At 40.5% G+C, this 27,533-nt stretch overlaps 1 protein-coding gene across 5 annotated transcripts; it reads right to left on the bottom strand.

Annotated features, from left to right (window-relative positions):
• Positions 1-497: 497 nt before the first annotated feature.
• On the bottom strand, positions 498-20,886 carry GAPT (GRB2 binding adaptor protein, transmembrane). 5 transcript variants are annotated; one of them, XM_038530645.1, is made up of 4 exons: positions 19,584-20,886; positions 8,379-8,433; positions 6,134-6,198; positions 498-5,704 (listed from the first exon to the last, which is right to left on the bottom strand). In XM_038530645.1, exon 4 carries the CDS (start codon positions 5,691-5,693, stop codon positions 4,833-4,835), a length of 861 nt encoding a protein of 286 aa, XP_038386573.1. In that variant the 5' UTR covers positions 5,694-5,704; positions 6,134-6,198; positions 8,379-8,433; positions 19,584-20,886; the 3' UTR covers positions 498-4,832. The 5 variants fall into 5 exon arrangements, with proteins under 5 accessions (XP_038386573.1, XP_038386571.1, XP_038386574.1 ...); XM_038530643.1 differs by lacking the exon at positions 19,584-20,886 and adding an exon at positions 8,916-9,229; XM_038530646.1 differs by lacking the exon at positions 8,379-8,433.
• Positions 20,887-27,533: the final 6,647 nt, after the last annotated feature.

Genomic DNA, 27,533 nt, shown 5'->3' with positions numbered 1-27,533 from the left:
ATTTTCAAATCTAAATTCAAATCATATAAAATTTGTTCTCTCACCACAGTGAATTTAAATTATAAATCAGCTTCACTTTAAGAAACTAGATAGAGGGACGCCTGGGTGGCCCAGCATTTGGGTGTCTGCCTTTGGCTCAGGGCGTCATCCTGGAGTCCCAGGTTCAAGTTCCGCATTGGGCTCCCTGCATGAAGCCTGCTCCTCCCTCTGCCTGTATCTCTGCCTCTCTCTCTCTCTATGTCTCTCATGAGTAAATAAATAAAACCTTTAATAAAAAGAAACTAGAGCTTACCAAAGATAATTAAGCAGAAAAAAATATATAAAGAGTGGCAATCAATGAAATATAAAACTTACAAACAATAAAGAAAATCAGTGAAATCTTTTGAAAAGATAGAAAAGACAAAAATTACCAAAATGAAGAATGAGAGAAGTGATATCATTATATGCATATATTAAGGAGATAATAAGGGAAGGTTATGAATAATTTTACACTAATAAATTCAACAACTTGGAAGAAATGGACAAATTTCCTGAAAGATCAACTACCAGAGGTCATTCAAGAATAGACAATTTAATATTCCTATCTCAATTAGAGAAATTGAATTTGTATTTTTGAATCTTCTCACAAAGAAAATTCCAGGCCCATAGAGCCTCACTAATACAAACACTTAAGGAAGAAATACCAATTCTATACAAACTCTTTCAGAAGATTATATGAGGTGAGCACCACTCTGATGCTAACATCCGATTAAGTGACCATACTTCATTCACTTCTTGGGACAGTAGAGCTTAGTTTCCGCAAACAGTATTTTTAAATTCCAAACAGTCTTCTGATGTCTTTAGGGAGCCTCCTTCTACCTGGAAGCTTCTTATTGACTCCAGAGCAGAGAAAACTGATGATGATTATAATCTAGTACATAATACTTTAACTAAGGTCAGTGACTCTTGGACCTCAAAAATAGAAGCAGTGTCTCCTTTTTCCCTTGTTCTGCTTTGAGGTCCTCATGTCTTAACAGTAACAAAAGTAGCCAAGGTGATTTTCTGATATATTTATTGTTCTCCCAGCAGCTAAAGTAAAACGTGAGTTAAAATACCATTTTAATATTGTTCAATAGCTTGCCACTCATTGATGAAAACTCATAAAGTATGTGAAGTGAAATGTTTCAAGCTGAGGGCTGAGAGCAAGCCGAAGAAGCCAGGTGCTCGCTGTTGCTGGATGTTGGCCATGGAGTCCTTCAGAGATTAGCTCTAAGTCACAGGATGCGAACACGCCTACATTTCTGGGAGTATGAAGCAAAGCTACCCTCATTACATTTGATGGTCCTGTCTCCTTTCCCTCATCTCTGACATCCTTCCTCTTTTAATTGTGGTGTAAGTGGTCACTTTTGCTAATATTATAACACAAATACAAACTGTTGCTCTCAGAAGATGCAGACAGATTTTTATTATCTTTACCTCTCAAGGACATTTTTACTTTTGGGGTTTTAAAGAAGGCAGAGAAATACTGTAATCAAGGATGCAGGTAGCAAATAAAAATTTGAAGGACTCAGAGGAAGAGAGAAGAAGAAGGCAGAGTTGGGGGGTGATGTGGAGAAGTGAGGGAGGAACGGGAAATGAGAGGATGAGGAAGAGAAGAGGGAATCAAAACCAGAGAGAAGACAAAGAATGGAGTTATGGACAGTAAAAAGAGGAAGCGAATGACAAACTCTTCTATTCCCCTTTGCCCACCTCCATCAAGAACTGCTAGGAAGGAGAGTAGGAAGAGGTTCTCGACTAATAAGAAACTTACAATTAGCTTAAAAAAGAAGTCAAGATAGGAACTGGGTGGGATCATGGATTAAATACTTTTACACAGACTTTACCATCTTTTCTGGCCAAAGAGAATACACAAGTATCAAATATTCATCCTAAAAAAACAAAAAACAAATATTCATCCTATCTCTGGAAAATGAACTATAATGGATGTGTCAATATATCATGTTTCACAATACCAACCAACATTCTTAGAGCTAGGAATCTGCGGCATTCCCCAATGGCCACTCTTTCTCAGTCTCCTTTGCTAGAGTCTCCTCATTGATCTAGCATTGAAATACCGCAGTCTGAGGGGGGACTTCTGGATTCCTCTCCTTCTTTTTCCCTTGGTCCTCTACTCTTTGCTCTAGCTGAGCCCATAAATCCCTGCTCCTGTAGATGCCACCTAAATGGCTCTCAAAAGTACATATCCAGTTGGGAGCTCTTCTGCAAAATCCAAATGTGTACATACCCCTGAAACTAGGTATTTCTACCTGAGTCTCAGGACTCATCAGAATAAACACGTCTAAAATTGATTTTGCCCCTTCGGTAGTAGTTTAATTAACCTAAATTCAATTTACAACTGCCGTTTTCCCTTGCCTCCTTTCCTAGGAGACCATCAAAAGTCACAATTCAATTTCCCAACCACTCTGATACTTGGTGGTATCCATGGATCTGTGTAACAGTTCTGGCCAATGATGTATAAATAGGTATTTCCTGATGTTGTCTTTTCCTTTCATCCTTCTTCAGGACTGGAACACAGGCATAAGGTTTGCACATTCCACAATCACTTGGTGATCATGAGATAATACAAATGAGGATGAAAGTTACAGCACTAAAGATGACAGGAAATGGAGAAAGAACATGGATCTCTGAGGGGACTATCAGCCTAGTATGCTACCCCTCAAATGCCTCAATTCAATGTCCGCATTATTTGAAATTAAGGAAGGTGTACATTTGGAAGCCTCCAAAACTGTTTTCTCACTAAGTCTTCCTCATCTCATTGAAATGTTTCATAATTGCCCCTGAAGCTCCAGCCAGAAATAAGGTGGCTCTTCTAGATTTCTGTTTCCCATAACCTCACAATCTTAACTCTCCCTTACCAAACACACTTACTGAGTCCATCCATAATTTCTGTGGCTGTTTCTCCAGAGACTAGAGCTGCACTTCAGCCACCATAGTGTCAATTAAATGCGAAAGATTTTCATATGCTGGTCCCATTCCTGCCCATCTCACATTTGCATGGTTAACTCCTTCACTCTCAAGTCCCAGGCTAAGTGTGTCCTTAGAGAGGCCTCTTTGGATCATCTTATTAGAATTCTTCCTACCCAAGCCCCTTGCTCTCAAAAACAGAAAGTTTTTTTTTTCTTCAAAGCACCTACTCAATCATTTTTATTTGTATATTGGAGTCCGCCTGGGGAAATAGTAACCATACCAGTTTGTTTTAACAGGGAGAATTTAATGTAGAGAATTAGCAAAAAGGACTTGTTTGGGAAGATGAAAAGAGGACACTGAGGTGCCGCAGAGCTAGTACAGGAGATGGCTCCACACCTGGGGCTGGGATCTGGAGCTCTGACTGTCCCATTCAACACTGCCCATACCTCAGAGCCTCAGAGGAGGCTGAGGAGCTGCTTTACAGATTCCAAGGAGAAGGAGTTACCTGGCTGGTACTGCTACCTCAGACTGGGGGCATCCAAGTCGGTTCTGGGAATGAAAGAAACTAGAAACTGCCAACAATTGGTGATGCTGTAGTCAATTCCATGGCAATGGTTACCTGCTGGGACAATAAGGAGAGAGAAAAAGAGCAAGCCCCTTTTGATTCTACTGCCTACCAGTCTTCCACACTGCTCCCTATGAACAGAGAACCTAATATGGATCCACTTGGCAAAGGAAAAACTGTGGTTTGCAGAGCCTCAGCCTGAGAGATTCAGAGCAGCACATTAAAAAAGGCTGAGTTCAGGGGTAAGATATCATCACTTAAGAAGCAGCACAGGATTTATTTATTGCCTTTTCTTTCCTGCTAGACAATATGTGTTCAAGGCCCATGCCTTACTTTTTGCTGTTTTACTCCTGCCATGTACAGTAAAAGGAGACAGAAGGTACTCAAAAAATATTTCTTGAATGGATGAATTTATTAGATTTTTCTCAAAACTAGTGAAAAAATGTACAATTTAATTCCTTGTCAATTGAACAATACCAAATGCCTCATACGATGGTCTAAAGAGTGGAGCACTAAAATATGAATATGAGGCAATTCCTTACTATTTACTAAGGAATTTAAGACATTCTCATATGAGAGCAAATCATAAAATGCTATAGAAAACATTCATATGTTTAAATGCAGACAATTAAATAGGCAGCAAAATCTACAGGAAATCAGAAAAGGAAAAGGGAAAGATAAGTTTGGAATAATTCAGAAGACTTGGGGAAGAAGTTGCATCTGAGGCAGGCTTGAAAGAGGGCAGACAAGCAAAGCTAAGGATGAGGGATGAGTCTGGCAGGTATTCAGATGAAAGCAGAGTAGTGAGAAATTAGTAGAAGTCACTGGAAAAGTAAAATGGAACCAACTGTGGGAAATTGTAAATTCTGGAGTTAAAATTATAAACAGTATATCTTTTGTAAAAAGGATCACTAAGAGGTGTTAAGCAAAGGGTTGTTGTGGCATTTGGGAGTATTTTCTGAAGACAAATTTGGCAGCATCATGGGAACTGACTGAATGTGTAGAAACTAGAGCCAGAAAGACTAGTTAGAAGACTGACAAAGATCTTGAGCCAGAAGGAGATGATAGAGCTAGAAATAAGAGGAAGAAAATAATGGAACATTTAGAAGGAAGAATCAATGTAACATAAAACAGAGTTAATCTAGGGAAAGGTGAGCAAAGAGGATATCTGGAATTAATCCACAGTGATACACAGAGAGAAGGTTCAGGAGGGTGGAGACAGATGAAAGATCACTGAGTTTCATCTGAAGGACATTAGTACAATGGAAGTCCCAGTGAATGTTTATCCTCTAATAACTAAACCCAGTATTTTCAAAAGTTGTTATGAATCTGGAAGAATATATATGTCTTCATCTTGAGGGACTTCGGGAGTACTAGGCTTCTGGAAGTTACAATATTGAAACAGCATCTCATTTCCATAGATGTGCTCCTCGAAACTGGTCGGCCGAGTGTTCTCATATAGTTCGTTATTGGTTTCTTCCTTAGCTTTGGGAGCACCACTTTCCACATTCTCATAGTTGTCATGTGAGTTAGTCCCTCTCCCAGAAGATTTGTAGTCTTGGGTCTGAACTGAGATTTTATGTCTTGAGCTGACAGCAAGGGGACTTGAGAGTGTTTTAGTATAGTTTTTTTTCCTGCTGCTCCTCCTTTGCAAGAACCTTGGTAAGGTAAATTGCACCAGGTCACGGTGCTTCCAGCGCCAAATACACCCAATTCCACAAATCAACAAAAGGAAAAGAAGGCAAATTCCTATAGAAGTGGTCACTGATGTGTTTCCACAGCTTTTCAACATTTCTACACAGGCAGTGTTGTTCAGCCGTATGGCAGAGCCCTCAATGAATTCACAGGCGCAGACCAATGTAATTCCTTGCAGGGTATAGTTTAAAAGTAATCTTGGAAGCTCTTTTAGGCATTTATTTTTCAGAGGTAAAAGAACATTATCTGGCAAAGTCCTGATACAATTAGAGGAGAGATTGAGTACACTTAGCCTTGGAAGATCCTTCTCATTGTATGCGATCTTTTCCACATTACAACCGTTAATGGATAATTGCACCGTGTCAGGGGGGACTTTAATTGATTCTACTCCACTTTCTTTCAGTGAATCACACAATGAAGCAGAAATGAGTGGAAGATAATGGCAGAGCAGACAACTCAAGAAAGAGATGGTTGAACGATCTGCCATCCAGATGGTTCCTATAAATTAAAAAAATATATTAATTGCATATTTACTACACAATATAATAGGGAAATCTGCCAATACGTACCAATTTATTAAGCACAAGCATTTGGTGAGTTTCTGCCTCAAAACAGAATACAGTACTAGCTGTTGTGAGGAGAGAAAAAGAGAAGAACTTCTATCTGCTTAAGCCTGAGTGGTCTTATCAATTAGATTTCAACATGGCTTTTGACAATAAGGCCAAGCATTTTCAAGTGAGGGACAATGCTCTGAATGCAACAGGAGGAAGGGACAAGGGTATACCTGTGCAGTGATTTTCATTACTTAATTGCCTCCTCTGTGAGGCCTTTTCCTTAATCACTCCTTCACCTGTATGGCCTATGAATGAGTCCATTCTCTATTACAGTATGACAGCCTACATGACAAGGAATTGTGTGTCTTCCTACCTGGGTAAATGGTGGGCAGGGATCAGGTCTTTTCATCTTTATATTCCTAGATAATAGGATAGTACCTAGAGCAGAAAAGAAATTCAATTGATATTTATTAAATAAGTGACTCAAGAAACAAATGACTCCAAGTCTCAGCATCTAATTGCTTAAGTTTTTTAAAACTTAATACATGTCTTCTAAAGGGTATAGATTTTTTTGTTTTAAGATTTTGTTTATTTATTTGAGAGAGAGAGTGGGGAGAGGGAGAGAGCAAGAGACACCACAAGCAGGGGTGAGGGGCAGAGGGAGAGGGAGAAGCAGACTCTCTGCTGAGTAGGGATTCCCAACATGCGGCTCGATCCCAGGACCCCAGGATCATGACCTGAGCCGAATGCAGACACTTAACCAACTGAGAGCCACCTAGGTGCCCTAAAGGGCACAGTTGATATTTAAAAGAAGAAAGACTTCTTTGACTTACAAAAAAAATATCTAAAACAAACTTTGAAAGGCTTTCGATCACTAGTGTTCTCACAACTTCTAGAAAACAACTTTTCACTTAAGATAATTTCAGAATGTTTTCTGCCAAAACTTTAAAATGGCAAAGAGGAGATAAATGAAAAGTATTCAATCAGACTGAGCATTGTACTATGATTTTATCAACAAAACATTATTACTGTATGTTTTCAGCCTAGACACAGAAATAGTTACAACTAATATGATTTTAACTGTTGCTGTTTGTAGTTTTATTGAGATACATAACTGATACACAACATTGTATAGGTTCAAGGTACACAGCCTGATGATTTGATATATGAATACATATTGTTAAATGATCCCCACACTAAATTTAGTTGATGACCATCACCTCACATAGTTACAGATTTTTTCATCTCATAATAATAAGATCTACTCTCTTAGCAACTTTCAAATTTACAATACAGTGTTAACTATAGTCATCCAATATTGTTAACAGTACTTGTGGGATGACTATCATCTATTGAATGTCACTGTTGATAATATTTAGTTAAAAGCTTATTTTGGATCAGCTTCTAAACACTTTTACATAGATTTTCTCATTTGATCCTACAGATGCCATATGAAGTAGATACTATTGTTATGCCCATTTTACAGAAGAGTAAGGAGAAGATTAAAGAATTTAATTTCCTGAATAACTAACAAGTGACTGAATCAGGATTCAAGTAAAATTTGCCCCCAAATACTATTCTTACCCAAATTTCTATAAATGACTATCGAGAACATCTATTGCTAAATTTTCATAGCTCATTTTGCTCTGAGGTTCTTGAGAGCTGGAGTTCTTATTTATCTTTATATTACCAAAACCAGTACTAGACACAGAAGAGCTACTTTCTTAAATATTTGTTAGTGAATGGAGCAAACAGCATTAGGATAACAGTAGTAACAATAAACAGGGAAAAAGAAACCCCAGTAAGGTGAGCCCTGCATTCGGTGAGTTTTCACACAAGATAGTAAATTTGTTCAAGGTTGGAATGCATCAATGTGAAAAATTTCAGTTTGGCATTTCACACAATTATACCAAATTACATATAAAATTGAGTTAACTTTTATAAAATGTATTCGATAAATCTATATGGACAGATATCCCAGATCTAGACACCTTTTAAATTCTTTGGAACCTCTGTAGGTTCCCTCTTTTATAAAGACCAGACATAATGCTGTGTCCAAAGGTAAGTATTTGGCAAATAACTTTAACCATTAGTACCTCATTTCCTTTCTAAAACAGGTAAGAACTGATTTTATGTAAGATTTTTTTATGGTATAAGTGATTACTCATTTAAGCAAAAATTTGGTAGCATATTTGAACTGAATTTCAAATATAGATTACACTTAGTCACCTTTTTAAAAAGCTAAGCTTGCAACAAAAGTGGGGGAGGTGAACTATTGCTAAGGATTAGATAATAAATTGCCCTCTCAATTTCCAAGACGAGAATTTATTGTTATCATCTATGTTCTATGTAGATATTCCAAAACATGCCAAATATTAAAACTGTCTGTTGGGGATCCCTGGGTGGCTCAGCGTTTTGGTGCCTGCCTTTGGCCCAGGGCATGATCCTGGAGTCCCGGGATCGAGTCCCGCATCAGGCTCCCTGCATGGAGCCTGCTTCTCCCTCTGCCTGTGTCTCTGCCTCTCTCTCTCTCTCTCTTTCTCTCTCTCTCTCTCTCTCTGTGTCTCATGAATAAATAAATAAAATCTTTTAAAAAAAACTGTCAAAGAAGTACTTACTGAGATAAACACAAGAAGACTTTTTAGAGAAGAAGAAATGTATCCTTTTTCTTTTCTACAAAACAATAGGAAAAACTCTGAGAGGTAAAATGGAAAGACTTACTGGAAAGAAGACTATATGTTAAAAGAGAGCCTTTCAAAGCCAGCTTAACTTCAAATAAGTCTCATTTTGCCCAATCTGCAAGAAGGCTGTTCCTGTTTTGGAAAACGGTTCCAACAGGCTACCTAACAATTCTCATTTGTCTTAAAATCACAAATGGTTGATAGACGTCTGTAATCTTCAAAAGCAGAATATTGCTCTTCTGTTTGGAAACAAGACAGTAGTAGCAAAGGCTAATCTTCTACAAATAAGCATACATACTGGTAAGGATAGGTTAACATCACCCTTAGTTTGTAAACTGATTTTTCCTCCTATTGCAACCTATGGCCACCTAAAACTTGTCTAGTAACATGAAAAAGGTCAAGGTCATTATTTAAAATGGACTTGTTCCCTACAGTTTTTCATTAGCCACACACCTTAAATCGCTTCTCACTTACCTTGAGACAGTTAAGCCAAACTCTTTTCTATCCTTCTGCTTAAACCTGCTTTAGTGTTCCTCTTTTTCGCTTTGGTCAGTTACTTCCTTCTTTACCCCCTCCTTTTAGATTATTTCATACTTGCGAGGTTTCCTGGTTCTAGAGGAAGTTCTTATCAGAAGTACCAGAATTAAGATAAATGGCATCAGTTTTTGAAAAACAAGTCCAGCCCTTCATCCTTATCATTAATTCTCCAACTATATCAGAAAATAATGCGTGGAGCCCAGATGCTTTTTTTATTTGTGCGATATTTGCAGTCCTCACTTGAGAATCAATAACAGTCATTTCACTTGCATTTAAAATTTTTTAAAAAGAAAATTTGGGGGCAGCCCGGGTGGCTTGGCAGTTTAGCGCCGCCTTCAGTCCAGGGCTGAAGATCCTAGAGACCTGGGATTGAGTCCCATGTCGGGCTCCTTGCATGGAGCCTGCTTCTCCCTCTGCCTGTGTCTCTGCCTCTCTCTCTCTCTGTGTGTGTCTCTCATGAATAAATAAATAAAATCTTAAAAAAATTTTTTTTGAAATGTAGTTACATGGAGATCTTGTTTATCTGTTTATTTGTAGGATTGCCAAAACGGCTCTCAATTCAAATACTATGTCCCAGTGCCACCAGTTATGTTTCCACTCATCAAACCAGTGTCTGATTTTGGCTCCAAAAATGTTAATATTCCTTTAAGTTGAGAAGATAGGAATTTCCCAAAGTATATATTCAACTTGAGTTGTGAGATTTCTGTGATCTTCTAGTAGGGAAAAAGAAAAACCATTTTATTTTGTTTAATAACAGAAGCCAGCATATTCTGGGCACTCAATGTGTCTTCTAAACACTTCATGGATTGCTCAGTAACTCCCGACATTCACCCATGGGAGAGAGTTGCGAATCATCCTATGTTTCCCAGGAGGAAATGGAAGCAGAGGGATAACCTAATTCCCCGCCCAGTGTGGTCTGGCAGTGTGCCTCCAGCACCTGCGTATTAAACCAGAGTACTTGCTAGCTTGGGTGAATAACATGTTTCCAACATAGAACTCTTGTTTAAGAGCATTTTTCAGACACTAACTCCATGAAGCAAAAAGAAAAAGGCTGAATTAAAAAGAGGAGATCATAAAGCCATGGGAAGTTTGCCTTTTAAATTGTTTTGGGACTTTTTCAAACCCAGAGGATTTCCTTTGAACCAGGTGATTTATTTTATTTTATTTTTTAAGATTTTATTTATTTATTTATGAGAGACACAGAGAGAAAGGCAAAGACAGAAGCAGAGGGACAAGCAGATTCCCCGCTAGGAGCCTGATGCAAGATTCGATCCCAGGACCCTGGGATCATGCCCTGAGCCAAAGGCAGATGCTCAACCACTGAGTCACCCAGGCGTCCCCTAAACCAGGTAATTTAAATGAAGGTTTCATTATTGAAATATCAACCAGACGTCAGAAGAACAATGTCATTATGGATGGAGCATGGACATTGGGCCAGGAATCGCACTAAGCCATGGGGATGCAATAATGAACAGACTCCTCTGTAGCACCTAAAGCCTATCAGAAGAGGCTGCTGTCCACACAGATCATTTCAGATCAAGGACATGGGGCTAAGAAAGACATGAATGATCTGTTATGCACAGAGGACAGTGGGAATAAGGAAAAGAGGCATCCAATTCAGAATGGTCAAGAAAGGCAAGACCTGAGCAAAGCCTCATAGAATAAAAAGGAGTTAATCAAGGCAGAAGAGAAGGGTTCCAGTAAAAACCCGAGAGTGAAAGAGGTTATGAAGTGCTGTGAGGAATGAACCATGGAAGACAGTACTACCCTCCTGGTGTTCCATTTTAAGCTGTGAAATCTTCCACCTTGGAATATCTATCACAGCTAAAGACAGATACATTGTTATGGTTCATTGGGCAACTTAGAAAAGTTAGGTTATGATCCAGGGCTTAAAAACAAACAAAAAAACTTGATAATGAAAGACAAACAAAAAGGCTGAGGAGTATCATTCCTAAGTATAGATTCAACAGAAATGAGGCCTGTTTCTGTTTATACATGCTTTAATTCATATCTCAAAGTTCTAGAAACTTTCCAAAGGTCCCTCAACAATTCAATGGGTAAACAGAACATGATAAAACAATACAACTGAATATTACATATAGCAATAAAAAATCCCAAAGACTGATACATTACAACACAGATGGATTTCACAAACAAAATATAGACTTTATTTTTTAAAAAGATTTTATTTATTTTTACGAGAGAGAGAGAGAGAGAGGGAGGGAGCACCTGCTGGGGGAGAGGCAAATGGAGAGGGAGAGACAGACTCCCTGCTGAGCAGGGAGCCTGATATGGGGCTCGATCTCAGGACCATGAGGTCATACCTGAGCTGAAGGCAAACCCTTCACCTACTGAGCCACTCAGGTGTCCCTAATATAGATTTTAAAAAGCTAAGCACAAAAGAGTAAAACTGTAAGGTTCCATTCTCAAATCATGGAAAGCTTATCTATGAACACACAATGGCAGAAGTCAGAAAAATGGGGATTACTCTAGACTGGAAGCTGCATGAAGGAGCCTTTAAAAATCATGAAAAAAAAAAAGTCATGAAAAGTTGGGGTGCCTGGATGGCTTAGTTAAGCATCCAACTCTTGATTTCAGCTCAGGTAATGATCTAGGATCATGAGATTGAGCCCCGAGTTGGGCTCTGCATTGAGCCCCAGAGAGTCTGCTTGAGATTCTCTCTCTAGTCCTCCTCCTTCCCCCGTTCATGTGTGGTCTCTTTTCTCTCTCTAAAAATAAATAAATAAATAAATTAATTAATTAATTAATTAATTAATTAATTAATTAAAAAATAAAAGTCATGAACAGTTGAGATAAATAAATATATATATATATATATATATATATTATTTTTATTCATTCAGATTACCACCTCCTTTGGTAAACTGGCCTTCTAATTGGGATGGAGAAATACTTTGCTCAACTATGGGCAGACTTTGAGGTGGATAAATTCCAAATTTACCTAGAGTTTCTTGAGTCTAAAGGTGGATAAGGCTGATGGTAAGAAAGAGGGGAGTTATTAATGAATCCTGAGCCTAGTCAAAGTAGGGAATTTCTACTTTCTGAGATTTTGAATATGTTCTTTCATTGGTACACCAGAACTTACTTAAAGATGTGGTAGAGAAAAGTCATGCTCAACCTAGAAATAAATATCATTATAAAGCAATTTTATCTAAAAGAAATAATTCTAGCATCTTGGACAAGTAATACAACTTCTTGGTCTTGCTTTCTTCATCCATAGGACAACAATGGATTGAATGATCCCTAATGTCTCAACTCCTACTAAGTACATACGAACAGTATAAATAGTTGTCACATTCAAAAGAGGGTTTTTAAAACTATTTTTCATGTGTAGTATCTACTTCTCATTTTATTCTGACTCCCTCTTTTCATCATTAGTCTTTCCTAATTGCTACAAAGATCAGATAACATGACTTGAAGTTTGCTTCAACTCCAGTTGAACACTCCCTCCTTCCCCCTTTTATTCCTCAGATGACAATAAACGGACACTGCAAAACTTGAGCAATCATTCCACATGAAAAAAATGGAAAACCTTTATGCATCTTCATGAATAAAAGGGAAAGCTGCATAATTCAGCATTCCTCTAGTAAAGAGACGCACCATTCATCTTAGATTGTGGATACGATTTCACAAGTCAGATACCCGATAAACTATTTCAACAGAGTTTTTGTTCAGTTGAGGAGAGTACCGTAAACTAGGATTAGTAATAGCCTCCAAATCAGTCACAGTGTGACTCTGCCAACTTCTTCAGTTTTAAGTAACTGGGTATATTCTGGAACCATGCACTGTAGTCAGGCTGGATGTGAGAACTGCTGGACAGCAGACAGGACAGAGAAGACTACCATGACCATTTCAGATCTGGCAGTGGGAGGGGACTAGGATGGCAGGTTAGCTTGAAGAAGGAGGCACTATTCTAAATCCTTCGCATTGAGACCCTGAATAATCGCCTTTGCACACTGATGCTGAGTGAGAAATCAGGGGAAGAAGAGAACAGTAACTGCTTTAGATTCATTTTCTCTGCCTGCCCTGCCCCTGGGATGCTGTCCTATATAACTCTATTCCCATGAAGAGTAGTAGGAGGTGAAAAAAGCATCAAAACAACTACCACCAAAGTGGGTGGGAGCTAGGGATCTGTCTAAAAGGGCACTGATAACCAGGTTTTCCTTTTTTCTCTCTGCAGGAAATTGGCTTCAGATGCCAATTCAACTTTAGATGACCACTGAACATTCACCCAGAAAGCAAAGGCTGCAGGGTACAGGGCATAAGTGGTTTAACAGCTCCAAATAAGCCTTGTGATCCTCCAGCCAAACCAGTTTCTCCAAAATCCTTCTTCTGTGCTCCCTTATAGATACATTCACAATAGAACAAAGTTAAGTGACATTGTCCTTTCTGCTCTTAGGAGACATACCTCTCATCATGACATGTTCCTTTTATTGCTTAATTTACCAGAATTTCAAGACTATCTCCTTCTTGTCTTCAGAGTCTACCCCTGTCTCTGACATTATCAACTAGCTTGGGCTGGTCACTGTACCACAGAGAGTCTCAATTTCCTCATCTGCAAAATGGACTTTAATGAGTCACTGGTTCTTATCTCTAGTCCCTCACTAGGGATCTCCTGAGGCGCTTTCAAAAAAATCAATGCTTGGATTCCAGGTCACAAAAACTACAGCAAAATATCTGAGGATATAACTAAAACATCAGTAGTTTTCAAAAGTTCCTCAGGTAATAATTAAAAGTCCCCAGCGAGCCAGTATTGAGTACACAGGCATTTTCTGAGCCATTATCCTAGGATTCTGCTCAATGACCTTGATGCAACTGCTGAACTCTAGTTTTCTTCACTATAAGAACGGAACCTGAGAGATAATGTTGCAAGAAAAGTTAAAAAAAAATCTACAAAGTGCTCAAAATTCATCAGAGAAGTTCATGTTATCAAAAGCTCCTAAGGAATTCGTATGCTGGCTAAAATGGCACTAATAGTTCATGCTCGCTGAGCATGTGTACCACTGCCCCCCACCCAGCCCCTTCATATGGGTTTTCTTTTTTAATTGTCACAACAAATATAAAGATGGGTTGTAAACACTAATCCAGAGGTGAGGAAATGGAGGCGTTGAAGGACAAACGGCTTGCCCACCATCATACAGCTTGTGCCAGAGTCTGAATTCAAACTCTGGCCATATGACTTGAATCTAGAGCCAGTGTTTTTCACCTCTGCAGTACTATGAACTGCCCTCTTACTTCTTAATTATGTAACCAAATTCCTGAGAGGGCCCAGATTAAAATTTGCTTTGCTCCAGATGGTACACAGCTGAATCCCTATCTATTGCTGAACATTTGATCTGAGCTAGAGACGGCGGCCCAAGTGGAGGGGGTTAATGAGTCTGATGGCAGGAGGGGAGCTTTTGCTGGAGTTCTAATGAAGGATGAATGTTCTTAGGAAGCGATGGAGAAGGTAGAAAAAGGAGAGACTGGGGTATGAGATCAGGAAGGCCGTGACCAAGAATCTTTCTTCTGTACATTTCATGGGAGAGTGACACACTCACGATGGGGCCTTAGCGTGGTGATCCTTGTTGCTATTGTGGGGAATGATGGAAACAACCTCATGTTTGGCTTTGATGCAACTGAGTGCAATTCCAAAGACAGTCTAGTCACTCATCTGTATATGCGAGGACATATTATTTTTTTCCAGACCTCATCATCTCTTGCCTGGGCAACTTACTGACCATCTTCCTCCTAACCTGGTCATTCAATAGTACGACTGTATCCTGCAAGCTGACAGAGCGATACTTTCCAAATATGAATCCCACACATCAGTCCCCTGCGTGAGACCCTTGATTGGTGCCCTGTAGTCTGAGAGTTAAACCCCAGCCCTACCACAGGTGGTCAGAAAGCTTTCTGTGGTCTAGCCCCCGCCTCTTGGTGTCCCCTCCAGCCTCCTCCCTCCCTTCCTTGATCCCAGACACAACTGCCTTCTTACTAATCCTGCAACACTTCAGGTTCCTTTCTGCCTATAGGCCTGGCAGTAGTTGTTCCTTTTAACTCAATGGTAGTCTCCAAGATTGTCTACACATCCCTCATTCAGGCTTCCTCTTAGATATCTCCTCCTCAGGGGTGACTTCATTGGCCATCCTACTCTAGAGTCCACCTTACTCTGCCTCCCACCCCCGCTCACCCCTCCATTTATTTGCTCTCACTGCTCTCATACCACCCCATTTATTTTCATCAGAGCCTTTAGTACTAATACTTTTATATATATATATTTGTTTATTCTTGTATTCCCTTACCTTTTAGTGTTAATTTCATAACAACGTGTAACAACATAAGAACAGGGACCATGTCTTATTCCCCGCTCTATCTCTAGCAGTGTCTATTATGTCATGCAAAGGGGAACATTAAACATTTGCTGAGTGAATAAATGAAAGCAAGAGGCATCATTCTGAGAAAATAACCTTTGAGCTAAAGCAGATTTTTTTGGTATTAAACATAAACAGACACCAGACTTAATAAAACATATACATGTGTATGTCTATCTGTATACGATATTTACACATAAACACATCAATGTTTAAATATATATTTTTGAGAGAATAATAATTTTAAAAGTACCAATGTATTAACACTCAGATGGAGAAACTGAAAATTATCACTTCTTTGGAAGCCCCAATTTGTCCTACTGTGTAACATTGTCCTCATCTCCAGAATAACAATGATCTATGTTTTTTTTCTGTTAATCGGTCCTTGAACCTTTTTTTTTTTTTTTTTTAAGTTTTACTACCTATGTATGTATCTCAAGTTTTGGAAACTGGAGAGCAAGCACAAACTCAGCTAATGGAGACCTGGCAGGATCACCACTAATAAATGAGGTTCTCAGAAGAAGAGAAGCTGCACTGAGCCATGGGACCACAGGCTGCCCCAGTGCCGTGACTGCAGACAAGCCCCTTCTGGTGGGCGAGAGTGTCAGAGGGACGGGTCTAAAAAGTGCCCTGAGAGCATAGAGCTCATTGTTAGGCAGTCGATAGGGCTCTAGCACGGACCACACATGGATGTCCAAGGGAGATGAGGTCAAAGCCAGGCGGTGCTTAGTATTTTCTGCTTCTAAGTATGGTTGCTAGGGATAGGTCAAAAAAGAACACTCTGTGAGAGTAAAAAGGGCCTTCAAGTCTCCTGACAGCATATTGTGAAGACAAACCAAGTGCAGGAGAATATCAGAACCGGCTCACTGGAACCTTCTGTCCTTGGCTTAAAAAAGAGTGCAGAATCTTTGCAGTTTCTTATGAAACTAAACATACTCTTCCCATATGATCCAGCCATCGTGTTCCTTGGTATTTACCCAAAACAATTAAAAACTTCTATCCACACAAAACCTGCACAAGCAGCTTTATGCCTAATTTCCAAAACTTGGTAGCAACCAAGATGTCCTTTAGTAGCTGAAAGGATAAACTGCAGTTCCACCAGACAATGAGATCTTATTCCATACTCCTAAGAAAGCTATCAATCAAGCCACAATAATATACGGAGGAACCTAAAACACACATTAATGAGGAGAAGCCAATCTGAAAAGTGTACACACTGTATGATTCTAACTGTATGACACTCTGGAAAAGGCAAAATTATGGAGATGGTAAAAAGGTCAGTGGGTGTAAAGGGTTGCGAAGGGGGAAGCTATGAGTGACCAGAGCACAGAGGATTTTTAGGGAAGTGAAACTACTCTGTATGATACCAGAATGAGGGATAAATGGCCTTCCATATTTGTCCACACTCACAGGATGTTCACCACCAAGAGTGAACTTCAGCGTAAACTACAGAGATTATGATGGATCAGAGTAGGCTCATTGATCTAACAAATTGGTCCTCTGGGGTGGGGGGGTAATGTTGGTAATGGGGGAGGCGCTGCAAGTGTGAGGGTGGGGGCACATGGGAAATCTCAGTACCTTCCCCTCAATTTTGCTGTGTACCTAAAACTGCTCTAACAAACTACAGTCTTAATTTTTTTAAAAAAGATGCAAAATAGGCTTCAATAGGATCCATCACTTGCAGCTAAAACTGTGATTGATACACTGTGTATTTTTGCACTCTGCTTTTAGACCCTCCTTGGACAGGCTGTATTGGATATGTACTGGAGATCCTCTGTTGCCAGGGACACAGCCACAACTCAGACTGGCTTACACAAAACAGATCTGTTGACCTACATGACTGGAAAGCCCATGAGCTGAATTTCATTAATAATGTTTCGTATCACAAACTACCTGGCAGGTACATGGATCCTCATTAAAATGGTTTTCATTTTCTTTAATATCTGCAAGTATTTCCAGACAAACTAAAACAAAGCAAAATAAAACAAATGCAAAGCGGCTGGATGTAGTAGCTTAAGAAATGTCATTGGTATGATGGTCTCTCCTCCCTTTCCTCTGCAGGCCCTGTCCAGGTGGGATCCCCTTGCTGCAGCCTCCAGCCCTGCTGTTATTACAGCTGGGAGCATCCTGGCAAAAGTGCTTCTTCCTTCTCAACATTTCCACAGGTCTCAGAAATAACCACTGACCCGAGTCAGGTTTCAAGCCAACTCTTGCAAGAACTGTTCAGCTAGAGGTGTGTGCTGTTCTGATGGGGCAGGCCAGGCTCACATGCCTCCCTCCTCCCAGAGCTAATGAAATGAGGCTAACCACTTCTCTTCCCCCACTGATGCTTGCCTTACCAGAGAATATCATGGTGTTTTGACTAAGAGAAAAGGGATGGATACTAGGCAGGAGGAACACAAGTGACCATTTATGTTCTTGGAGATTATTTAAAGGAAAAACGACAGAAACAGGACAAACAGCTCCCTCAGGACAGAGAGAAGTAATCTCCCAAATTCTGTGGAGATCCTAAGGCCAAATTATTGTCAATAAGTTATCAAGAAGTAGAAGTGGAATTACATCTTCCATCAAAAACACTAGTATTAATGTGACAAAGATTCTATTCTTGACCAAATTCTAGCCAGGCTCCTCTGAGCCCTTTCTTGACTAACCTTCAAATATAATCTATAAAATTTTTTTGAAGATGTTATTTATTTACTCATGAGAGACACACAGAGATAGAAGCGGAGACACAGGCAGAGGGAGAAGCAGGCTCCCTGCAGGGAGCCCAATGCAGGACTCGATCCCAGGACCTCAGGATCACGACCGGAGCTGAAGGCTTAACCACTGAGCCACCCAGGTGACCCATGATCTATAAATTCTTGAACAAGTACTAACAGTTTAGGAGGGCTCAAGTCTTCACCTCTAGGACAACTGTCATACTCCCCCTCCAACAAAGTGTCTGCCTGAGAAAACTCAGGGCTGCTCCCCCCAAAAATACTATTTGCTCCAGCCAACCTCTGAAGATAGAGCCTGTCTCCTAGTCTCTGTGAGAAGGTAAAAGCCTAACTTCAATGAAGGCCAGTTAACAAAGGCAGATGGGTTTCACATGGACCAACACTCCCCCACCTTCCTGCTTTTTCTTAAGTCCTCACTTTTCTGATTCTACTGAACATGCACTTACCACTCTCTGCCCCTTCCATTTTCAATCTCCCTTTAGAACACCTAGCCACCTTTGTATAAATCCAGGTTGAATTCATTTCACACGGAAATCCTTTTCCTACTCAATAGCATATGACTGAGTCTAGTCTGTACTTGTCACTTGCACTTGACCTAGTATCTGCCTTTACTTATCCCTCACATCTGTATCACCAGTAGGAAAAGAAAGACAGTGGTGAAGGGCTGGCATGCTCCAGAAGCAAATGTAGAACTGAAACCCTAGAGAAGACTGACATCTACTTGGTTTGGCAATGTGCTTTCTTCCTTTCTTTTTTTACACCCACTCCTGTATGCATGTCAAGATATCACTTTCATTGTCATAAACAAGACTTCTCTGAAGTTGATCACAAGAAACCATCACACCAGGAGCCAGCAACACCTGAGGAGGTCATGTGGCTGGCCATCCTCGCTGGTCTGCTCAGCTCTGGGTAGACTGTGCGCAGTGTTCGTCTCCTGTGCGGATGTCTTTAGAAGCCACTCTGGACTGATAAACTTAGAAACTACTCCACACAAATACAATAAGCTCACCCTTGCATTATAGTGTTATACCAGCCAGAGCATTCGCTGATGACGTTCTCTACATTTTTTTAAAGCTTTACTGAGACATAATTGACAAATTGAAACATATTTAAAAACTGAGGAACAGATCCATCACCTCAGATATTCACTCTCTTTTCTGGAAACAACAACTCTTAAGATTTACTCTTTTAGCAAAATTCAAGTACACACTACAGTCACCATACTACACATTAGGACTTCCAGCCTTTCTTATCTTGTAACTAAAAGTTTGTACCCTTTCACAACTCGTCCCCATCTTCCCTGCCCTGCCCCCAGGCCCCTGAAAACCATGATTTTACTATTTCTATGAGTTAGAATTTTTGTTAAGATTCCACATAAATGATCCTGTGCACTACCTGTCTTCTTTTCTCTGGCTGATTCAATTAGCATAGTACCCGTCAGGTTCATCAAGGGAGTTCCAAATGAGAGGATTTCCATCCTTTTTGCAGCTGAGTAATATTCCATCATATGTACATACCACATTCTCTTTATTCATCTGTTGAGGGACACAGGTTGCTTTCATACTTGGCTGTCATGGATAATACGGAGGTAGTGGTGCCGAAAGCACCCCGGGCTAGACGCGGTTGCCGTGGAAGCCTCTATCCCTTCTTACTCGGGAGGCCTCTCCCCCGGGCGTCCTGCGCGCGGCTCGGAGCCCACGCGGCGCCCGGGGCCGGGGAGGGGGAGGGACGGCGGGCGTGCAAGGCCCTGTCCCCGCGGGGCACCGCGAGCTGCTCCGAGCCCCAGATCCGACTGCTCGCTTTTGCTGACCCGGGGACACCTTCTTGTCCTGCTCACCCTTGCGTGAGGGGCACCGCGCCCGGGGCCCGAGGTGCCTCCTGTCACCCTACAGCGTCCCGCCTGGGACGGGCTGCGCTTCCGCCCGTGCAGGTAGGAGCCGGGCTCGGCACGGGCCTCGGTGCGGGTGTCCGCACGCCCTCGGGCTCTGCCAACGAGCGGGAGCCGCGCCTCGGCTAATGAGACGCAGCAGACCCTCCGTGCTCCTAGATGCCGGTCAGTGTGTGCACGCGCGGCTCGCGGGAGCCCCCGGGGGGCGCTCGGAGGAAGGGCCCCTCAGTCCTGCGCGCCCTGGAGGTCCGCGCCCGTCCCCCGTCCCTGAAGGGAGCCGCGGCCGACCTTCCGCGCCCTACGCTCGCCCCCTAGGGCACGGGGGGCGTCGCTGCCATTCCCCGGTCGACAGGGAAAGGCCCCGGGGCGCTTGCAGCAGGTGAGGGCGAGCCCAGGCCTGTTTCTCCCAAGTGAAAGTAGACTTTGCTCCCAGGGTGACGGGGCCGGAGGGGGCGTGGGCGTGGGCGTGGGGGTGGGGGTGGGGACGAACATTCACACCATCCTCCCTGTAGCCATGAGCCCAGGGGTGCCCTCTGCTCCCCAGATGCACGCAGACCCGTTCGCCAGCCTGGAGCAGGCCTGCTGCCTGGAGAAGCCCGCCTGCACGTCCAGAGCCGTCCCACGCCGTCCCTTTACTTCAGGGGTCGGTGAGGAACTTGCTCCACTCTCCGCTGACGGCCTTCTCGGCGAAGAGGGCCGCGAAGAACAGATGCTCGGGACGTTTCTCATCCTTACTTCAGTTCTTTGGTTACTGCACACCGGCGTACGGATCTTTGCCAAATGGACCTCAGCATTCGGTCGACCGCGGACGTTCCGCATGAAATCCGGGTCTACGCTCCCGAACAGTCCGGTGTGGACCACGCGGAGGACCACCGTGTGCCGCGCGGGCGGGCGTGCGCGGAGCGCCTCAGGCCCACTGTCGGGATCGCATTTTTCGGTTTGTGGTGCCCTCAGGCGGACAGAACCAGAATCGCAGGCCACCTCGCCAAAAGGGAAGGAAGACGTGTCCTTTCCCACGGAGAGCATTCTTTAATTACAAAATAGTGTTTCTCTGTAGCTCTATAGCTGTGAAAACCCCAGGGTGATGTCTGGTGACACCCGGCAAGCTGATTCCAAGCTTTATAGGACAGTGGAAGGGATCAAAAATAGCAAAGTCCCTTCAAAGATTAAGCAAAGGTGGAAGGCCTTTCTCCACCAGCTGTCAGGGACTTGTAGTGAAGCTGCCGAGGGTAAGCAAACAGAGCCCTCTCAGGGATAGACTGATCAGATGCAAGAAGTACGGTGTCTGGAAGTGGGCCCACAGTATATGGGACTTTGATATATGACCAAAGAGTCATGACGTCCGTGAGCAAAGCAGGGGACCGTTCAGTAAAGAGAACTAGAATCCGGTGGCTTTTCCATAGCAAAACGAAGCAAAATCCCTCTCTCACACTGGATGACTTTTCCAGGGCTGCCGGAGCAAAATTCCACAGATTAGGGGCTCCAATGACAGAAATTTTTCTCACAGTTCTGGAGTCCGGAAGTCGAAGCTCAAGGTGTGGGCAGGCTTGGTTTCTCCTGAGACCTGTCTCCTGTGTCCTGACGTCCCAAGTACAGTCGTGTTCTGAGGGTTAGAGCTTCAATACATGGAGGTCAAGGAGACAGTTTAACCCATAAATATACCATATACAAAAAAATCTACTCCAGATGGTATAAAGACGTAAATTCAAGAACAAAACAAAATGTTAGTTGAAATTTTAAGCAACCAAGTTTCTGAGCACAGGACAGGGAAAGATTGTTTTACTGAAATATTTAATTGGTTAGAAATTTAAATCTAACATTGAAGTCTTTGAAAAGTAACTTAATGAATATAAAAAAATAATTTTAGTATTTAAATCTAAACATTACAGGACTCTTGGGTGGCTCAGTGGTTGTGCGTCTGCCTTTGGCTCAGGGTGTGATCCCAGGGTTCTAGGATTAAATCCCACGTCGGGCTCCCCACATGGAGCCTGCTTCTCTACCTGTGTCTCTGCCTCTCTCTCTCTGTGTCTGTCATGAATAAATAAATAAAATCTTTAAAAAATTTTTTTAATTAAAAAAATAAACGTTAAACATGTTAAATATCTTTTATCTTTACTTATATCCACTAAGCAAGATTTTCAAAATCATTCATAATCAGGAAAATGCAAATTACGACTTCAATGTTATGTTCATTTTGAATATATTGCCATTTTAAAAATCATTAAAACTAGCAAATCCTGCCAGTAATCTTTGATGAAGGTTTAAATGTTTCTCGAAATACTTGATCAAAACTTTTATTCCTTCTTCAATTTATTTCTCTACCTACTTACCTCTCCATCTATCTATTTCCTGGACATGTTTATAACAACGTTGGAGAGCAACCATCCCCACCCCATTCACTGTTGCACAAAAGGCCCGTTAACTTACGCAGTGGACTTAGATCTCCCTCTACTGGTACAAAATGGTAATGCTGACCAATGCTGTAAGGCTTTTAATTAAGATGGTTTCACATGCAGAGGTTTCTTTAAGTCATATTTACCAAGTCACTGTGCTGTGCAGAATCAGCATATGGAGTAATGTCACTTCTGAATCTATGTTAAGGGGTACAGTTATTTTCTAATGTCACTTATTTAAACATTTATAAATAACAAAATTATTATAAATAGCAAAAGGAGCAAAGAAAAACAAGCTTCCTGAAAGTGGAAAAAACTGAATGACATCTCCAAAAAATTTTTTTTGAAGAACATTTTCCTCTCTTTCCCTTTATGAATTCTTGCAATTTGCTTATCCTCCACATTCGTACTCCTGGATTTCCTTTGAAGACCATTACTTCAAATGCATGTTTGAAAACTAGTAATAGTGAAGACAATTTTCCCTTACACTATACAGACCTTTTGAGTGTCTGAAGCTGCTGCCTAGACCCCTCTGGCCAACCTAGTAGTCTTCTAAGTTTTAGCAAGCGCCTTTAGCCTGTTAACTAAACCTCTCTTTGTAGATCTATAGATCATGCATTGTTTCCTAGATAGGCTTGGAAACAACCCTCTTGGACAACCTCCCCCTGGGGTACCAATACATGACCTCTGAGCACCGTGAAATAGTCTGCAGCTGACACCACTGAGCCTGCATGCAATCAAGAAGTGTTCCATTCTGCTCCCCTTTTACTGATGAACTGCCCTGAAGCTCCTTTAAAAATCTTTGGGCCAGCCAGAAATCTCAGAGTTGTTTCTTGGACAAGAGTCTTCCTTCTCCCCAGGTGGCCACCTCCTGAATAAAGCTCCTGTTCCTTCCCAATCACAACTTGTTTCTTGAGTATTGGCTTTTCTAGAGTCCAGCAGCTGAATTTTTTTTTTTTTTTTTGTATCAATGACACTCTTTTAAAGTGTTCATCGCCAACTCTACGATGAAATTCCAGTCAATTGGAATTTTATGTGTGGATCAACGTAAACCCCTTAAAACATTTAAAAACAAGAACCCTTTTAAAAACATTTTCTTGTCAGTGAAGAAGCCTCTTCTGTCATTCTATCTTAATACTGACATTTTACGAGGTCCCATTTTACCATTTTTTAAGACCAGTTGAAAAAACTGGTTACTTACTGTTCATTAACCTTGAAACATAAATTTATTGGGAAATTTACAGGTATTGCAAGTGGGAAATTAAAAGTCAGGAAAAAATTTAATAAAAACCAGGAAAAAGAAATTGGCTAGATGTAGTTTTAGCTTTCCACCAAAGTCTTTAATGCAACACAAAGACACAGGGAAGATTATTAGAGCTATTCCAAAACATGGCTCTTAACACACAGGAAACAGTTAAAGTCATTAAGCTTCTAAATGTATTTATCAAACTTAAGCTTCATGAACAAAAGGTATATACCATACAAAGACAAAAGGCACTGGATCTCTTTCAATGGATGGGTGTTAACTAGCTCTATCCTAGTGACTGCCCACTTTGGTGGCTGCTGTAACCCCAGGCACATCTTCCCCTGGGGAGTTCCAGTGTCATCACAAAGGTAGGCACTCAAATAGAAGTGGAAAGCTGTTCTCTCTTTCAAATACTTTACTTTTCTGAGTTTTTTTGTCCCACTCAATCAAATTTCCACAGGAGGCAGGAAGAATTACAATTCAATACGTTACCATGCTTCAGACACAAGCCACTCTGGAACCAGTTAGCACTTCACGCTTTCTTTAGCCATCCAAGTACCACCTTACACTCTTCTTTTCCCCCCTCATAACAGAGCTGTTTTCATTAACTGGAAACCCTCTAAAGACATATTTATACTCCACTAAATAGCTAAGAAATCTTTGGCAAGTCATTTTGAGACTTCTCCCATCTAGAAACTGGAGATAATACGGACCAAAACGGTTTGTTGTAAGACTTAAATGAAACAGTCCAAGTAAAATGCTTTGAAAGTCTTAGAATATAGTGTTATCTAAATATTAACTATGAGGAATTTCCTATGGCAATGCCTGTATCAGTTTAGCACTTCTCCTTGGTAATCAGCAAATTATCCAAAAGGAAAATGGATCATAAAACCACAACTTTGATACCACTTTCAGTAAAATTAGGGAGAATGACTTCAAAATACTTGTAAGATCCATCAGAAATAACTATAGTTTTCAGAATTTCTATTTAAAATTTCATCTTGAATAACAATTGGATCACATAAAAATGCAAATCTAGGAGCATTTGGGTGGCTCAGTGGTTGAGCTCATGTCATGTCATGCCATGATCCCGGGTTCTAAAATTGAGTCCCACATCTGGCTCCCCACAGGGAGTCTGTTTCTCCCTCTGCCTATTTCTTTGCCTCTCTCTGTGTCATAAATAAATAAATAAATAAATAAATAAATAAATAAATTCTTTAAAAAATGCAAATCTGAAATTTTTGAACATAGTGAAAAAATGAGAAAACCTTCACCATTATGACTTAGGGCGTACACATAGGGCGTACACATAGCTAACATAGTGGTTTTCCACTGGGACAATCCCCCTCCCCACAAGGGTACTTTGGCAATATCCAAAATCATTTCTGATTGTCACAGCTGGGCATGGGGATGCTATTGGCACTTAGTAGACAGAGATCAGAGATACTGTTAAACAACCAGGATGCAGAAGAAAGCCCTCCTACCACAAAGAAGTACCTGGCCCCAAATGTCAACAGCTCTGAGGTTGGGAAACTCTGAACTAAAATACCCAGAGGCAAATTCATATTCTTACATATTTATGTCAATAAATGAGGAAGGAAAATAAATCTATTTAAAAAGTAATAAAACAGAGTAACTTAACTAGCCCACACTTTCCCTTTTCCCTTAAAAACAGAGGCTGAAAGACAGAAAATCTGCTTAAACAAAATAATCACAGAGGAAATTCAAAGAATAATTGGGGACTACTTAATTCCACATAAATAAGATGCATATTCTTCTAAGATCTGACCCGAGAAAACTTCAGAAGTTTAAGTAGACCATTTCTATAGAGGAAAGTGTAGGATATTGTCAGAGAACTGTCCCCTAAAAAGACATCAGTCCTAGATGGTTTCACAGGGCAATTCTGTGAAGCTATCAAAGTTAATAATAATATTAATATTTACATAAATATTCAACAAGTTAAGCATAAGATGGGGGCTTAGATGATATGTGCTGAAAAGTTACTTTACTATAAGTAATATAAGTTATTACATTAATAACTCATGAATATTTATGTAAATTTTAAAATAAGATATTAGGAAATAAAACCTAGCAGCATAGTAACAGAGTATCATGCCACAATGAAGTAGAATTTACCCCAAGAATGCAAGGATGTTTCAGTATTGAGAAATCAATATCACTTAGCAATAGACATAATATTAATGATTCATATTAATACATACCAAGAGAAAGTCAATCATTTTCACAAGTACTTAAAAAGCATTTCACAAAGTCAGCGTCTATTTTTAATAAAAACCCTTAAATTAAAAATCAATAAGATATTTAGCTACAAGGATAAAATATAGCTCTCAACTTAAAAGCTGGCATCATGCCATATAGGGAAAAGCTCTAGAACTCCAGGTAGGAAACAGCAAGGATGCTCATCTTTACTACCATTATTACTACTCTACCAGAAGGATTGAATCTTAACATTAAAGAAGAAAGATAACAGACAGTAAAATGGAAAAGAACTAAAACTATCACGGTCTATAAATGATGTGACTGAAAAATCCTAGAAAATAAATTTAAAGAGAGATAGCTTATGAAGCATAGGATTCAGTAGCAGGCTGTAGAAATTGATACCCGTGGGATCCCTGGGTGGCTCAGCAGTTTCGCACCTGCCTTCGGCCCAGGGTGTGGTCCTGGGGACCCAGGATTGAGTCCCATGTCAGGCTCCCTGCACGGAGCCTGCTTCTCCCTCGGCCTGTGTCTCTGCCTCTGTCTCTCTCTCTCTGTGTCTCTCATGAATAAATAAATAAAATCTTTTTAAAAAAAGAAATTGATACACAAAAATCAACAATAGTCAGAAAATGGGGTGGAAGAAAAGATCTTACAAAGCAACAATAACAAAAAGTTAACACACCTGAGAACAAATAAGAAATGTGCAAGACCTGTATGAAGAAAACTTTTTTTTTAAGATTTTATTTATTCATTAGAGACAGAGAGAGAGAGAGAGAGAGAGAGAGAGAGGCAGAGACACAGGCAAAAGGAGAAGCAGGCTCTGTGTAGGGAGCCTGACATGGGACTCGATCCAGGGACTCCAGGATCAGGCCCTGGGCTGAAGGCGGCGTTAAACCGCTGAGCCACCCGGGCTGCCCTGAAGAAAACTCTTAAGATGCAGAACACTTGGACAAATGGAACTTTGTTCCATGTTCATGAGAGGAAGATACAGTATATCTTAAATATGTCAATTCTCCTTAGATTAAATTAGAAATTAATTCAAATAAAGCAACTTTTTAAAAAACATCTAGGCACGAGGATTCTATAGATCATATAAAAAATTAGCAGGATTATCAAAGAAAATCCTAAAATAAAGAGAAGTTGCAGGAGTGGCGGGGGGGGAGGGTTAGCCTTATCAGGTACCATAAAGCTTTAGTAATTAAAGTTTTAGCTTCACATGGCACATGAGTGGTAACGTCGATCAGTGGAACATAACGTCCAGAAAAAGATCCAACATATATATAGCATTTTAATATATCATGAAGGTGTCAAATGAAATCAGGTTTACCTCACTATTTTGACAGATTACTTATTAAATGCCACAGAGACAACTTGGTAATGTTCAGAAAGAAAGTAAAATGGATCCCTAATTTATACCTGGCTAAATTCCAATTAGATTCAAGTTCGAAATATAAAATATGAGATCCCACAGCAATACAGGATAATTCACTTATAGCCTTGTGTGGTAGATATTTCCCTATTATACAAAATCAGGATCCATAAAATAATAGATCCACTAATGCAACTATATACAAACAAAACCTTTCCGATAAAAAAAAAATAATAGGTCAAGTCGAAAGATAAATAACAAACTGAAAACATTATTTCCAATGTATCACAGAGAAAGGGTTTACCTTCCTATTAAATAAAGAGCTTATACAAGCTGATGTTCAAAAGACCC

The sequence above is a fragment of the Canis lupus genome, chromosome 2 (genome assembly GCF_011100685.1).
Source record: "Canis lupus familiaris isolate Mischka breed German Shepherd chromosome 2, alternate assembly UU_Cfam_GSD_1.0, whole genome shotgun sequence".
NCBI lineage: Eukaryota > Metazoa > Chordata > Mammalia > Carnivora > Canidae > Canis > Canis lupus.
This window is presented reverse-complemented; position numbering and strand designations above follow the sequence as displayed.